The sequence below is a fragment of the Delphinus delphis genome, chromosome 1 (genome assembly GCF_949987515.2).
Source record: "Delphinus delphis chromosome 1, mDelDel1.2, whole genome shotgun sequence".
NCBI classification, from domain to species: domain Eukaryota; kingdom Metazoa; phylum Chordata; class Mammalia; order Artiodactyla; family Delphinidae; genus Delphinus; species Delphinus delphis.
In genome coordinates this window covers 12593184-12607486 of record NC_082683.1, presented here as the reverse complement: position 1 = coordinate 12607486, position 14303 = coordinate 12593184, and the positions used below count along the sequence as shown (strand labels likewise).

General features: G+C 60.5%; 2 protein-coding genes across 4 annotated transcripts in view; one reads left to right on the top strand and one right to left on the bottom strand.

Moving 5' to 3' along the window:
• The first annotated feature begins 2884 nt into the window (after window positions 1-2884).
• MFAP2 (microfibril associated protein 2) lies at window positions 2885-9056 on the top strand. 3 transcript variants are annotated; one of them, XM_060034166.1, is made up of 10 exons: window positions 2885-3136; window positions 3564-3641; window positions 5410-5487; window positions 6499-6588; window positions 6775-6801; window positions 6913-6999; window positions 7125-7169; window positions 7928-8015; window positions 8235-8308; window positions 8556-9056. In XM_060034166.1, exons 3-10 carry the CDS (start codon window positions 5451-5453, stop codon window positions 8657-8659), a joined length of 552 nt encoding a protein of 183 aa, XP_059890149.1. In that variant the 5' UTR covers window positions 2885-3136; window positions 3564-3641; window positions 5410-5450; the 3' UTR covers window positions 8660-9056. The 3 variants fall into 3 exon arrangements, with proteins under 3 accessions (XP_059890149.1, XP_059890233.1, XP_059890081.1); XM_060034250.1 differs by lacking the exon at window positions 2885-3136 and adding an exon at window positions 3177-3219 and having other exon boundaries at window positions 6502-6588; XM_060034098.1 differs by lacking the exon at window positions 2885-3136 and adding an exon at window positions 3177-3219.
• Window positions 9057-10332: 1276 nt separating this feature from the next.
• CROCC (ciliary rootlet coiled-coil, rootletin) overlaps window positions 10333-14303 on the bottom strand; it is a 46913-nt gene continuing 42942 nt past the window's right edge. Inside the window, exons 32-37 of the mRNA XM_060015211.1 lie at window positions 14007-14231; window positions 13428-13577; window positions 12904-13104; window positions 12567-12698; window positions 11727-11903; window positions 10333-10897 (exon numbers count right to left, since the gene is read on the bottom strand). Coding sequence (XP_059871194.1) covers window positions 10811-10897; window positions 11727-11903; window positions 12567-12698; window positions 12904-13104; window positions 13428-13577; window positions 14007-14231 — 972 coding nt within the window. The 3' untranslated portion in view covers window positions 10333-10810. The remainder of the gene's footprint in view (window positions 10898-11726; window positions 11904-12566; window positions 12699-12903; window positions 13105-13427; window positions 13578-14006; window positions 14232-14303) is intronic.

The following is a 14303-nucleotide window of genomic DNA, read 5'->3' as shown; positions in this document are numbered from 1 at the left end:
GGCACGTGTCTGCTCCCGGCATCCGCTGATTTTTCAGATCATGTTGGACAACTCCCCTCTCTGAGCCTCTGTTTCCTCATCTGACAGTCATATCTCCAGGTTGAGCACATGCCCGGTGCTCCGTTCAGCATTTTATAGGCATCATCATTTAATCCTTATAACTGTGGAGTACTGCCCCCGCCTTTTTTATTTTTATTTTTGGCCGCACCGCATGGCTTGCAGGACCTTAGTTCCCCGACCAGGGATCAAACCTGGGCCTGTGGCAGTGAAAGCACTGAGTCTTAACCACTGGACGGCCAGGGTATTCCCCGTCCCCCTTTTAGAGATATGGAAACTGAGGCTGAGAGGTCACGCAGGTAGTCAGAGCTGGGACCAGATTGCTTTGACTCCAGAGTCCACACTCTTAACCGTCCTACCCTCCTGCAGGGGAAGGAGAGAATGCGCTTGACTCAAGCCCATCGAGTCAGCACCTAGTCAGCTTGCCAGCACCTACAAGGCGTTTAACTGGGGCAGTTCCCTGCTTTCCCCACCTCCCGCATCCTGGGATGTGTTTACGGTCCAGTTCTTCCCTCAGATGCGATCCAGGCTCTGAGCCCACGTTTCCCAGCCAGAACCACGTGCGCCATCCCCCGGGGAAGGGTGGGTGCTTCTGACCTCATCCCACCAGTGGGACCCTCGCCAAGCCCTGCTCTGGAGATGCGGCTCCGTCATCGGGTCCATCTGTGCTGGGCAGGGGACCACAGGAAAGAAAAGCCCCCGCCAACCTCATTACTGGAAGCCCTGGCACCACCCCCAGCCCACCCTCGTAGGAGCTCAGCGAATGTTGAATCAAACTGAGTGCAAGGATGGGGGGCGTGAGGAGGTAACCTGTGACACCAGGCGCATGCACAGACCCTCTGCACTGGGCACTGAGCCATCAGACAGCAGTGGTTCAGGGGGGCACATGCTGTTCAAAGGGAGGTTGGAGGACACGGCGAGGCCTGGGTTTGATTCCCGCCTCTACCCCTAGCTGATTCTTCGTGCATTTGTTGGGCAGTCGTGTGCCAGGCACAGGGGCTACGGCGGTGAACAAAAAACATGACCTCTGCCTGGGTGCAGCTTATAACGTGAGAGGCGAGCGGGGAAGGAGCAAATCTCCAAGAACACTGGGAGAAGAGTCCCCACACCTGCTACTCCCTCCCCGGATAGCTGCCACCTGTGCTTGGGTCCTTCGAGCCAGAGGAGTGGGTAGAAGCAGCAGAGGATCTGAGAGCCAGGACACTAGAGGTGGCAGCTTTGGGGCTTCAGTTTCCCCTTTTTGTCAAGCGTAGGGGACAGCAGTTCTGCCAGGCGGTTTCCTCTCCTACACTAGTGGGATTGCATCTGGCAGCCGTGAAGGGCTAAGGAAGGGCAGAGAGGGCCGGGCTGGTCCCCGGGGCCCATAGTGCTCCAAGTGACAAAAATCCCTGCTTATTGTGCCATAGACACTGGAGCGGGGAGGGGGGCGGGGTGGCTGATAGTTATTCATTCATCCATTCACTTGACAGACCAGCACTGGGGAACGAACGATGCATGGGACATGGTCAGTCCCTGCCTAACAGGATTCAGTGTCTAAGGGACAAGCAGCCCGAGGAGACCTGACGGTGAGGGCCTGAATCAAGGGGCATCTCGATCCCCCTCCCAGCCTGAGCCCCCTGCCCCAGGCCTAGATTCCCGTGACCAGGCAGGACTGCCCCAGGGGCAGGAGACCTGCAACCCCACACCCGGCCAGCCTCCCAGGAGAATCCACTGTACATCATTTATTCATTCCACAAATGTTTACTGAACAGCTGCTCTGAGCCTGGCACTGTGCCTAGTGAGCAAAAACTGAGGATGAGCAGAAGCAGACCTTGTCCCTGTCTTCACGTGGCTGACAGGCTCTTCGGGGAGAGGGGCGGGATTCACATGGTCTCAGACATAAGGCAACAGCTGTGACCGGTAAAGCAGAAGATGCTTAAGAGCTCTAACAGGGAGAAAGGGAAGCCGCCTCTGAGGAAGGGAGGGCTTGATCTATAATCTGAAGGAGGAAAACCTCACCAGTGTTGCAGAAGGAAGAAACATCTTGAGCAAAGGCCTGGTGGCAGGTGGAGGAAGGGAGGGGTTTACTGAGAATCAGCCAGAAAGCCATTGAGGCTTTTGGGAGACCAGGCAGAGGGAATGAGGAGGCAGAGCCAGACTGTGATGAAAGGTAGGGCCTTTGGGGGCCCCGGGGGAGTTTAGCCTTGTTCCCGGGTACCTTGGGAAACCAGTGAAAGGCTTTAGGTAGAAGCCTCCCTGCCCCCCACCCTGTCTGAGGTGAGTGGGTGAGGGCAGGGCCCGTTTGGGAAGGCCTAGATTGGAGGTATTACAGAGTCAGAAGTAGTGGTGGGAGCTGGATTGCCTGCAGGGGGTGAGCACACGGGAGTTACAGTTAGCCGGGTGAGGGAAGGACGGTGGGCTCATTCCCTGCATGGGAACACCTTCAAGGGCCACGTCTGGGAAAGGTCGGGATGTTGTGAATTTGGACTTGGATCCTGTTGAATTGGATGTGCCTTGGGGACATTCGTGTGGCCAGGCCCAGTAGCCTGTAGCCTGTGGTTTCAAAGAAATGCTGGTTATGGAAGGCAGCTGTGGCCAGGAGCTGGCTAGGGAGACCCGGAAGGCACAACCAGAGAGGCAGAAGGAAAACCAGGCCAGGAAGGCTGTCCTGGAAGCTGGGAGAAGCCAAAAGGGAGGGCAAGGCTCTGTCTCGCTGAGCCGCGGGAGGCGAATCATCTTCCCGAGCCTCCTCTGTAAAATGGGGGCAGCACGCCCACTTCAACCATCTCACCACTTTGCGCTCCAGCTGTGATGAGGCCGTGAGGAGAAAGCACTTTGCACAGCGGAAAGTGCTGAACAGACGTGAGGCTGGCTCCGCGGGCGCCTCCTCCCCGCGGGGCTGCCCCCAGAAGAGGGTTGAAGACCCGAGGTCGCGGCGTGGCGGCCCCGGCGGCGGCGGCGGCGCTCGCGTTAGGACCCAGCGGATCCAGGCTGGAGGGCGGGCGCCGGCCCCGTCGGGGGCCCGGAGGGGGGTTCGGAGCGGGCAAAGGGGCGGCTCCGGCGGGCGGACTCGGAGCGGGCCGCGGAGTGACCCGGCCAGGTAGGCGCGGGCCTGGCGGCCTGACCGGGCCGGGGGCGCAAGGGGGGACTGGGTCGTGGGCCGCGACGTCGGAGGGCCCCCAGGTACTGAGGGTGCGGGTCTCTGCGGGTCCCCGATCCTGGGGGCGGCTTTCCTTTCGGGATCCCTGAGTCCGGGGCCGTCTGAGCAGATGCTAAGAGGGCACTTGGAAAGTTTGGGGTCGTTTGGAGGGGAAGACGCAAGTTGGGAAGGGAGGGGAGCCCGATTTGGGGGGCGTCGGGGATGGGGCGGCTTTTGTTCTCCCTGGGAGGTTGGAATGCGGCGGTTGGGGTGTGGGTGTCCGGCGGGAGCGGCGGGGACAGAGACGCGGAGAGACAAAGAGAGATCAGAGACCGAGAGAGCGCGAGGGAGCGCGCCCGAGCAAGTTTCCATGGTTGATTGTTCCCAGCTGTGCGGCGCTGCAACATCTGGTTTCCTCCAGCCGGACCCCAGCCCGGCCTCTGGAGCAGACAGAGCCTCCAGCAGAGTGAGTCAGTGAGCGTGGGGGCAGGGGGCCCGGAGGAGGCCCCACTAGTGCCCCTCCTCGCCAGGCACAGAGGGTAAGGGGCGTCCCAGCCGTGGAAGGGGCCAGGGGCCAGGAACAGGCCTCCTAGGCAGGTCCCGGCCTCCCGACACCCAAACAGTCTGTCGTCTAGATGTGCTTGGAGGTGTGGTCCCCTGGAGGGACCCGCTTCTGCCACAGGGACTCTCTTCTTTACAGCCCAGCCCTCCTTCTCCCAATAAGCCTGGGCCTGGGTGCTCAACCTCCAAGGGGAGGAAAGACTCCTTGCAGGGGGCCGAGAGGCCTAGGAGGGGCTTTGGGGACCGACAGAACCCCCTGCCCCCCAACCAACCTCCCCAGCTCGGGGCCTTCTCCTGAGTGGTGACAGCTCCAGCTAGCCTGCCTGCCACCAGCCTGGGGGGCAAGTAGGGGGCAGTGAGGCCTTGTGGGGAGCTCCAGGCCTTTCAGTCCCCCACCAAGAGGAGGCCAAGGGTGCTCAGAATGGGGATGTGGGAGCCAGATGTCCCGGCCTGGGGGGCAGCTTGAGTCACAGGTCTCGCCCCCGCCACCCCACCTCATCCCCACCCACCCCATCGACTGCAGCTAGGGTTGAGGAGGGAGTGAGAGGCTGAGTGTATGAGACAGGCAGCGGGACTGGACAGAAGGAGGGAAAGATGCCCATGTTTCTGCCCCTTCCCTCCCCCTCTCCCTCGACTCCCTGGGCGAGGCACGATGGGGCAAAGTTAGGTTTCCATTCAGCTGTCCGGAAGAACTCCTTTTGTTGTGGCAGGGCGGGGGTCCTCCGGATGGGTGAGCCCGGGGACTCTCTCCCAGCCCTCCTAGCAGAAGGCTGACAGCCTTGGGGCTGCCCCGCACTGAGCTGGGACTGGACAAGAGGACCTGTAGATTCTGCCAAGTCCACTGTGGGGTCAAAGACTGGAGGCTAGACTCAACCAGGAGCTCTTGAACTTCAAGAGCCCAGTGAAAGCTAAGGACCACGGCCCTCTCCCCAAAAAACTACACACATAACACTTGTCATACAATGTCAGGTTGGGGGACATCACGGTCCCCTTCAGCGCTACCCTCTAGGATCTGGAGAGGCGCTTTTCAGACTCCACCCTAAGTGCTTCCTGCTGCCGCAGACAAGTAGACCTCAGTCTCAGTCTCGTGAGTGTGCGATGAAGTCAGCCAGGTCTTGGGAGGCCTGGAGGCCTGGCAGGAGAGGAATCTTCTAGGGGTGGGAACCCTGCCCAGGCCTGGCTGTCCCAGGGGCCCCCGAGGCCCAGGCACACATGTGGTTTCCTGCTAAGTCTGGGCTGCGATGTTGGCTGGGCAGGGTTGGAGTCCCGAGGATGGGCCTGGGGTCAGGATCAGTGCATTAGACACCTGGGGAAGTGCTGAACCAGAGGGTGGGCATGGGTTGTGGCAAGGAGAGCAGGGGCAGGGCTGATAGAGGATTAGAAATGTCCATTTAGTGAGCAGGGCAGGGTAGGGTCTGTTTGTCAAGACCAGCTCTGGAGCCAGGTTGGAGGCCGAGTCCCTCGGGACCTGAACACCCAGTGGGCCATCAGGGACAGAGGATGTCCGTCCAAAGTAGTCCCCTCCCCCTGGGCCCAGACTCCATGACCCTCCACCTGCCTGGCTTCTGTTCCGAATCCCTCCTTCTCCAGGCTGAATTCGGGGCAGCAGAAGTGGGCTCTGCAGCCCTGGGGTAGTGGCCCGGGATACAGCTTGCTCCCTCCTCTTCCTCCAGCTGTCCCCTGACACCAGTCCAGCCCGCCTTGTTGTGTAACCATGAGAGCTGCCTACCTCTTCCTGCTGTTCCTGCCCGGTAAGTGGCACCTAGGTGGGTGGGGCTCCCTTTATGTGGGTTCCAGTAGGATTTGTAGGGGGAGGGAGCTGGCAGTAAGCTTTTGTCGTGTCCTATGGCCAGAACTCAGCTCCATCGCTCCCAGGGCCGTCCACCTCTTGGGCCACAGACAGCTGGTAACCCCTCCCAAAGACTAGAGGCACCTCCTGGGCCCCTCCTCAACCCTCCACAGCAGCAGACTGGCAGGATTCTGGAGAGTGGGCCCAGACACCAGGATCCACATTTTTCTTCTTACTTACTGACCCTCCCAGGAGCTGAGGTGCAGGAATGGAGGCCCCTAAGGCAGGGAGTCTGAAGGCCTGGGTTCTAGACCCCTTTGGGGCCCAACTAACCTATACAATCTTGACCTTGGAGAAGTCCCTGTTAGTCAAAATGAGGAGTTATCAATGGGGACCCCAAAGGCCCTGCCAGGTCTAACATCCATTAATTTAACAGATATTTGTGGAGCTCCTTCTTTGGGCCAGGCACTGAGCTAGGCCCTGGGAACACAGTGATGAACCAGGCAGACAGACCCCGCCCTCATGGTGTTGCCTGCCAGTCTAGGGAAGGGAGATGTGATAAGTGTCAGATTATGTTGAGTGCTATGATGGAAATAAACAGAACGAGATGGAGAGTGTGGGTGGGCCAGCGAGGGCCTCTTAGCAGAGCTGAAATTTCAGTTGAGACTTGAAGGAGGAGAAGCAAATCAGGATGACAGGCCCAGGGAGAGTCAAGTGCAAAGGCCTTGGGGCAGGCAGCGGCCGGCATGGGGGAGAGGGGCAGGATATGACCCGTGAGGCGACACAGGACCAGGGAGTATAAGGGCCTTTATAGTCAAGGAAGGCGCTTGCCTCCTATGGGTCTAGAGTCTGTTGAGGATCTTAGGGTCTTACAGGCCTGCCCTAGGGACCTCTACCTACCCTCCCCAGAAGTGCTTTGGGGCCTCTGCTGCCCTTCCCTGCTGGACGTCCCCTCAGCTTTGCCTCCCCACAGCAGGCCTGCTGGCTCAGGGCCAGTACGACCTGGATCCGCTGCCTCCGTTCCCAGACCACGTCCAGTACACCCACTATAGCGACCAGATTGGTAAGCGCCTTGTCCGCCCCCAGGCCTCCCCGCCAGCCCTGCTCCCTGGATCTGCACGGCTCAGCCAGGGATCAGGTGGGGTGGTAGGGCGATGGGAATCTTGGGGTATGGTCCCTTGCTCAGTTGTGACCTGGGGCTGGGGGCTAGCCTGACCCCCACCAATTCCACATTCATCTTTATTTTCAGACAACCCGGACTACTATGATTATCAAGGTAAAGGGCTGAGGGCAGGATAGGATGGGCAGGCAGCTGGGTGGGGAGTCCGTAGAGACCTGCGGGCGATGGGAGTAGGGGAGCAGACCCTTTCATCATCTCTCGTTGCAGAGGTGACTCCTCGGCCCCCGGAGGAGCAGTTTCAGTTCCAGTCCCAGCAGCAAGTCCAACAGGAAGTCATTCCAGCTCCCACCTTAGGTAGGCCACCAGCTCCAGCCAGCCCCGGGAGTGGGGAGGTCTGTCCAGGGCTGGGAGAGGTGACCTCACCCTGCCCTGAATAGACCCGTCCCAGTGATCTCTGCCTGCCTCTCCCCCAACACCAGAACCAGGAACTGTAGAGACGGAGCCCACGGAGCCTGGGCCTCTGGGTAAGAACCTTCCTGACAACTGGAGGGACAGAGGCATGGCCCCGGAAGTTAGGGTGCAGTGGCGTGCGGCACTGGGAGGACAGAGAAAGCCAGGCCTTTTGCTCTCGCTGGGGTAGATGGTGGGGTGAGGGGCTTACAGAGGTGCCCCTGCTTTAGGCTGGCAACTCCAGGGCCCCCCGAGGCAGCTCTGGGAGATCCCCCTGCCCCTGGGCCCAGCTGGAGGCCAAGTTGGCTGCAGCCTCAGGAGGCGCCTCTACTCCCAGACACTGGGGTGGGGCGGGGCGGGAGCACGCCGGCGGCAGGACAGGGTGGTGCTCAGAGGCAGGAGAGGCAAGGATGGGGCAGGAAGCCCAGGCCAGCTCAGCGGTCCTCCCCTGGCCAAGAGCCCAAGAGCCAGCCTGTGTGTGAGGGACCCTGTCTCACAGCTCAGCGTGTGAGTGTGCGGACCTCCTGTGAGGCTGCTGTGGACTTTTGTGACTGTGTGCGGGTATAGGTTTGTGTCTGAATATATGCTTCCAAGCATGGTTGTGAATTTGTATATGTATAAATACACTGGATAAAATTGGGCAGCCTCGCAAGGTCCAACAGTGCTCGCGTGTGCGTGTGTTGGTGTGTGCACGCAGGTCTAGGCTGGGCCTGAGGGTGCAGGGGTACCTAGGCCCTGAGAGCCAGTCTCCCATGGGTGCGGTTGGGGGCTGCCACCCAGCTCTAAGCCCCCAGCTGCAGCCCCCCCAAGTGTGATCCCACCTGTCACTCAGACTGCCGCGAGGAGCAGTACCCGTGTACTCGCCTCTACTCCATACACAAGCCCTGTAAACAGTGTCTCAACGAGGTCTGCTTCTACAGGTGAGCGCAGGCAGGGACTGGGGGGACGGGGGTGGCAGGGGAGCGAGGGGGACCACAGCTCCAGCCAGCAATGTGGGAGTGGGGAAAGCTAGTGAGTCCCAAGGTTGAGCTCAACTCTGGTTACGCCCAGGCCTAGGGGCTGGGTCTCCGGCTCTCCCGTGGGGCAGGGTGAGGATGGGGCTGACGTTTCTCCCGGCCCCGTCCCTCTGTCCCTCTCAGCCTCCGCCGTGTGTATGTCATCAACAAGGAAATCTGTGTCCGCACGGTCTGTGCCCACGAGGAGCTCCTGCGAGGTAGGAAGGCCTCCACCCTCCTCTTTCCCCTGCCCCCATGCCCACTCGTCATCCATCCACGCGTCCACCCATCTGATGTTTATTAAACATGTGTTCAATCCAGGGCCACTTCCGGGGAATCCTGAGCTCCCCTCCCGGCTGCTTTTTATCCTCAGAACATCCCCCATCACCACGGTTGGGGCGGGGGTAGCAGTTTCCATCACCTAGCCGCACCCTGACCCCCACTCCTTCCTGCCACCCCCAACAGCTGACCTGTGTCGTGACAAGTTCTCCAAATGTGGCGTGATGGCCAGCAGCGGCCTGTGCCAATCTGTGGCAGCCTCCTGTGCCAGGAGCTGTGGGGGCTGCTAGGGTGGAACTGACACCCCGAGCCCTGGACCCTCCTCGGATCTGGGGCCCTCAGGCTCTGCCTGACCTGGTGCTTTTCTCCCCAGCCAGACGTTCCTCTTATCCCGTAAAATGTTAGTGGCTGCAGCGCCGGGGGTTGCCTCAGGCCCTTCCCCCAGCCTGCGGCCACCCTTGGGGCACAAAGGGGGCTCCCCAGTGTCCAGTCTCCGCCCCCAGGTGGGGGACATCCCAGGCCTCTCTGTGGGACCTGGGCCCCTGATGTGCCTTCTCCATCCCTCTGAGGACAGTCCCCCACTCCAGCCCCACCCCCGAGGTAGGCTATGACCCTCACCCCAGCTGGTCTGCTTGGATTTCCTACAGCCCCTGGGCATAGACCACCTTTGTTTTATACAAAATTAAAAACAGGTTTTTACAAAAGATTCAGAGTCACTTTTTCGGTCGAGGGCACAGAGGAGATGGCCAGCCTCAACACTGCATGTCCTGACGGAGAGGCTCCCAGGCCCCTTTGGGAGAAGGGTAGGTTCAGGTGACCTGTGGCCTTGCCTCCTCATCCACCCGCTTCAGCTCTGACCTGCCCAGAAATGGGCCATGACAACTGCCCCCCGCCCCCAGGGTGTGTGTGTGTGCGTGTGTGCGTGTGTGTGTGTTGCAGGGGGTTGTATCAGAAATAGAAGGTTCAGGAATATAGCTTCCTCATTGTCAGGGCTGCCTGGTGAGTCTGTGAGTGCCCCATCACCAGAGAAGGGTGCAAGGCAAGATGAGAGGCCGCCCATGTGGAAGCGTATAGGGTGGAAGGCAGGAGGTCAAGGTTGGTGGACTCTGATATCAAGGGCTTTGGCAGGAGGGAAGGCTGGTGCAGTTCAGAGGGCAGAAACAGGGCAAGCTGTTACAACACCTCCCTCTGACCAGCATAGGAGACCAGGCTCTGTCTGAAGGCTCAGCACACAGGCCTATTTAACTCTCCAACCAGGCCTATGTGGTGGGTACAGTTAATATTCCCATCTTACAGACAGGGAAACTAAGCCTAGATTACATAAGCCACCCAAGGGTCCACAGTGGTAAGTGGCAGGGCTGGGGTGGAACCTGACTCCACTGGACTCCATGAGATGAATGGAATTTCTCCTTGGAAACACTCACTGAGCATCTTCTGTGTGTACTTCCTCATAACCACCCTGGGAAGCACGTTCCCATTTTACAGAGGAGCAAACTGAGGCTCTGATAGGTTAAGCGGCTTTGCCCAGGATCACCCAGCAGAGCCAAGGCAAGACCCCACGTCCACTCCCAGGCCTGCACTTGTTTACCACACCGCCTGGAATGCCTGTTACTGTCCAGAGGGCGGGCCCTGTCCTGAGGAGGAGCCAGAGAAAAGGGCAGAAAGCTTCAGCTGGAAAGAGTCGAGCGGCACAGGTTGGGTCCCATCCCAAACCTCAACAGCTCCATCTGTTAAATGGGGTGGGTGGCCCAGGACCCTGGAGGCCTCCCCATCCCGACATCCTGTGAGGTTGGTAAGTTCCTTACCTTTCGTCACAGGCCTTTCAAAAGCTGCCCCCATCTCCCTGAGCACCCACTAGGGGACCCCATCCCTCTGGCCCCAGGGCCCTCCTGTCCCCCCTCCTGTCTCCCAGGTGGAGAAGGCACATTAATAGTAAAGGGACACATCTGTACAAACCGTCTTTTTTTAAATGGGGTCGTCTTGTTACAAAAAACACAACAGTTCTGAACAGTTAACATTGTAAAAACGTACAAAAATACAGGGACTCTGAACTCTGAGGAATTTCCTGACAAATACTCTGAACTAAGGCAAAGAGATCTCTGGGAAGCCAGAGAAGGTCCCCTGCCCCAGGCCTGGACATCCCTTCTCTTTCCCGTGAACCTGTGCTCCGGGGTTGGCCAGAGACAAGGTGGGGGGGAGGTCTCTCCAACCCCTGGCTTTGGCTCAGACACTCAGGGAGGACCTCAAACTGGTCCTGGGGGACCTCACACGGGCTCATCCTGGGGGAGAGGGGGCTGGACTGAGTGGGGAGCCCACAGAGGGTGGTCGGCTCTGACGAGGCTGGGAGGGCGCTGCCGGGTCTGGCCTGGTGCCGGAGTCCCCCCTCCCCTGTCCCGCCCCGGCCACGGGGCTGCTCTCCAGGGTGCCCGCCGGCAAGGTGCTCACTTCTCTGGGGGGCCGGAGGAGGGGGAGAAAGAAGCTGAGCCCCTTCGAAGCTCCTGCTGCAACTGTCCCTTCAGTGTGGATACCTGGAGAAGAAAGAGGCGGTAGGGCCAGCCCAGGACCCCAGCCTGGTTTCAGAAAAAGCGGGGCGGCGGGGGTGGGGTGTGGCTGATGGAAGGACACCAGAAGGGACCCAGTGCTGCCTGTTTCAGAAAAACCAGGTGTCATTAAGAGCCAGGGTATTTCCTCCCCTTCTCATTTTGCTCCATGGAGCAGCGGGGTGTCTCCAGACTGCTCGGCCTCTCTTTGGGGGCCACCCATCCCCACTCTCACCACTAGGCCAGGCCTGGAGCTAGCTGGACTCCAGGGGTGGACCTGTGACCCAGGCCTGGCCCGCCAAAGCAGCCTTGCCCTGCAGACATGATCAGGGCAGAGATGGTCACGAGGGGGCCTGCGGTCTCAGCTGGCCAATGAGGCTCATCCTTGGGACTTGTGCTGCTGACCTCAGGGAAAAGGGCCCCCCTCTCCGCTGGGATCATGGGTTATTAGGATAACCCGAGGCTGGAGCTGCTGAGGCCACCTGTGCCACCCGGGGAGACGGCCTGCCCGGGCATGGAGCCGTGGCAAGGGGACTGAGTTCCAATGACATCACTTGAGCCCGTGTCCAGCCGTGGCTCATAGCAGCATAGATCCACCCGGACCGTTTCAGTTATGGGTGCCATTGACCACTTATACCCAAGAGGTTACTGCCAGCCCTCTCCCTGCCCCCACTTCTTCCTCTCCCTCGCCCCCTCCTCTTCCTCCGCCCCCTTCCCCCAGCTCCACACTTCCATCCTGGCCCAGCCTCCTGAAGGGGGAGTCCTGCCAATGCTGCCGCCCCCTGGGGAAGGACCAGAGCCCACCAGGCCTGAGTACCTGCTCCTCCAGGCCACGCACCCGCTGCCGGTGGGCCCGCTCCCGCGCCTCCAGAGTGCGCTCCGTCTGCACCTGGGCACTGCGCAGGCGCTCCACTTCCTGCTGCAGCTCCAGCCGCTGCTCATCCACCTCCAGCCGCGCTGGGCTGTGGTTCTGCTGCAGTGCTGCCACCTGGGCCTGCAGGAGGGGCCACGGGTCAGGCCTCTGGCCGAAGGGTGTCAGGCACCTCCCTGGGGTGGGAGCCTGAGGGCCCCTTGGGGCAAAGCAGGGGCTGTAGGAGAGACCCTTGTTTTTCTCCCACCCACCCCCCAGCCCTCCTGGCCTGCAAATCCTGGGTCAGGGTAGTTAGTGACCCCCGTTCAGGCACACAAACACACACACAGACATATTCAAACACAGAAACAAGCCCATGTGTGTATACAGATATAGATAGATAAGACAGATAAAAGCATGTAAAAACCTGTGTTCACACGGATGCATGCATATGTGCAAAAGCCCAGTACTCTTACATACATCTACATACAAGAAGAGACCTGTACACGAAGATACAGATATATCTCTAATACTTAGATATGCCACATCCATGCACCAGGTTCGTGCTACACGCGCAAGAATACTCTCACATACACTCATAGCTCTTCACGTCCACAACCAACGTGAGCACACAGGCGCGTGTGCTGACAGGTCTCTTTCCTCTCCACTCTGGGGAGGACCCCTCCCTCTGGGACCTGGCTCTGGGCACCCCCTCCAAGGCTCTGGGCTTGTGGACTGTGGGGGTGGAGTTGGGTCCAGGGCTGGGGAGAGAAAGCGTGTCCAGGGCTGGGTGGGCAGGGGCTAGACCTCCAGCAGCTGGATCTGCCCCCGGGCCTCGGCCAGCTCCAACTCAGCCTCTGTGAGCGTGTGGTCCAGGAGGCCCTTCTCTGCGCTCAGCCGCACCGTGTCCTCGTGACTGCGAAGCTTCTCCCATTCCACCTAGGTGGGGAGAGTGGGAGGGGGTCAGGGTGCTCGGGGAAGGAGGGAGGTCCCAGGAAGTGGGAGCAGCTCAGAAAGGGGTGTTGGGTTACAGGTAGCAGGGCCGGGGGGACTTGCAGCCCCCACATCCTGGGGACACACAGCTGGGACCAACCAGGGCTGGGACCCAAGGAAGTGAAGGGAGGGCCCTAGGGACACAGCCCACCTTGTCCAGCATCCTCTTGAGGGCCACCCGGTCCTTCTCCAGCTGCAGGGCTGAGCGCTCCGCCTCCCGCTTCTCGGCCTCCAGCTGAGCCAGGGCACGCTGCAGGCTCCCCAGGCGCTCCTGCAGCAGCCGCCGCTCATCCTGCAGCTTCTGGACCGTGTGTAGGGCCGCAGCCTCACCTTCTTGCCGTTGCCGCAGCGCCTGCAGCAGAAGCCAGCGAGTCCCTAATCCCTCTGGGCCTCAGGGTGTGCATCGGAAGCTTGGAGATGACGATGCCAGCCTGCCAGGCCCACTTTCTAGGTAAGGCTATTATGAGGCCCACATCAGGGAATGGTCACCCGAGGCCAGACAGTTCTCTCTGGGCCTCAGTTTCTCCATCTGTATAATGGGGATATGGACTGAGTGAACCACGCTTCCTCACAGGAGGCTGGGCCTAGGTTTGGGATAAGGTGGAGATAGGTGAGAAGGTCCCGATGCCGAGGGCCTCACGGTCCTGGGAACGGAAGGGCCACCCTGGCCCTCACCTCCTGCAGCTGTTGCAGCCGGCCCTCGGACTCCACCCGCCGCAGCTCCAGGTCCGCTAGCTCGCCCCGCACGGTCTGCACCTGCTCGGCCAGGGAGCTGCTCTGCTTCCTTGCCTCGGATAACGCCTGCCGCGTGGCCTCCAGCCGTTCCTGCGGGACAAGGGCTGATGGTGCCAGGCTGTCCTGGGAGCCCTGAGGCAAGGGGCTCCTCTCTACTCGGGACCTCCGGGCCAGGTTCACAGCCCCTTAAACAGGTAGTCCTCTCACCTGGAGAGTAAGCCAGACAGCAGGCCTGGCCCACAGCCTAGCCACTGACCTACACAAGGTGGGGAAGCCCTCAGACCCCAGCTCTTCCCTTAGCCTGCCCCTGGGTCCTGCAGCCTGTCCCAGTAGGCTTGATCCCACCTCCCCTCAGAGCCTCTCCTCATTGGCTGATGCTCTTACTGGGCCCACCCCTCCCTCAAAGGCAGCGCTTATTGACCGTCCCAGGGGTCAGCTCTCCACCAGGGCCCCCGAGCCTGCCTTTGTAGGCTAACTCTCACGGGGCCCGCCCGCAGCCAGACCCTGGAACCCCCATACTTGGAGCACTTGGCGGTCATGTTCACAAGCAGTCAGGGCCTTCTGCATGTGCAGGTTCTTGTCCTGGGTGCTGGTGAGGCTGGCGCTGCTTTGGGTCAGAGCCTCCATCAGGCCCTGCACCTTGTCCCGCAGGACCCCCTCGCTCTCTTCCACCTTGGCCAGGGCCCCCCTCAGCCGCTCGACCGTCAGCTGCAGAGTCCCCGCCTTCGCCTCACTGTCTGCCACCTGGTGGGAAGACAGACAGGATGGTCCAGGTGTGCCTAACCCAAGCCCCTGCCACCTCTCTCTAGGCCTTTC